Source organism: Corvus brachyrhynchos, unplaced genomic scaffold (genome assembly GCF_000691975.1).
Source record: "Corvus brachyrhynchos isolate BGI_N302 unplaced genomic scaffold, ASM69197v1 scaffold303, whole genome shotgun sequence".
Taxonomy (NCBI): Eukaryota; Metazoa; Chordata; class Aves; order Passeriformes; family Corvidae; genus Corvus; species Corvus brachyrhynchos.
This window is the reverse complement of record NW_008237429.1, coordinates 163,894-164,145: the sequence shown is the minus strand read 5'-3', so window position 1 is coordinate 164,145 and position 252 is coordinate 163,894. Positions and strand designations below refer to the sequence as shown.

Below are 252 nucleotides of genomic sequence, written 5' to 3'. Positions count from 1 at the left end.
CCCACCCCTAAATCCCAGGCGAGTCCCGCGGCTTCGGGGTCGCCCCTCACTCACCTGGGCCGAGCCCCAGCAGCGCCAGGAGCAGCGAGGGCAGCCGGGATTTGCTCCGGGGCAATTCCCGCTCCATGTTTTTTTCCCCGGGAATCCGCTCAGCCTTGGAGCGAGAGGAGGAATCAGCGGCCGGAGGAGCGAGGAGAGGGAGGAAGGAGGAGCGACCACCCCGGCGCCGCGGCGAGCCGCGGGGGGGGGAGC

At 71.0% G+C, this 252-nt stretch overlaps 1 protein-coding gene across 1 annotated transcript in view; it reads right to left on the bottom strand.

Annotated features, from left to right (window-relative positions):
- Positions 1 to 246, bottom strand: part of LOC108445941 — a 10,901-nt gene extending 10,655 nt beyond the window's left edge. Inside the window, exon 1 of the mRNA XM_017731149.1 lies at positions 55 to 246. Coding sequence (XP_017586638.1) covers positions 55 to 127 — 73 coding nt within the window. The 5' untranslated portion in view covers positions 128 to 246. The remainder of the gene's footprint in view (positions 1 to 54) is intronic.
- Positions 247 to 252: the final 6 nt, after the last annotated feature.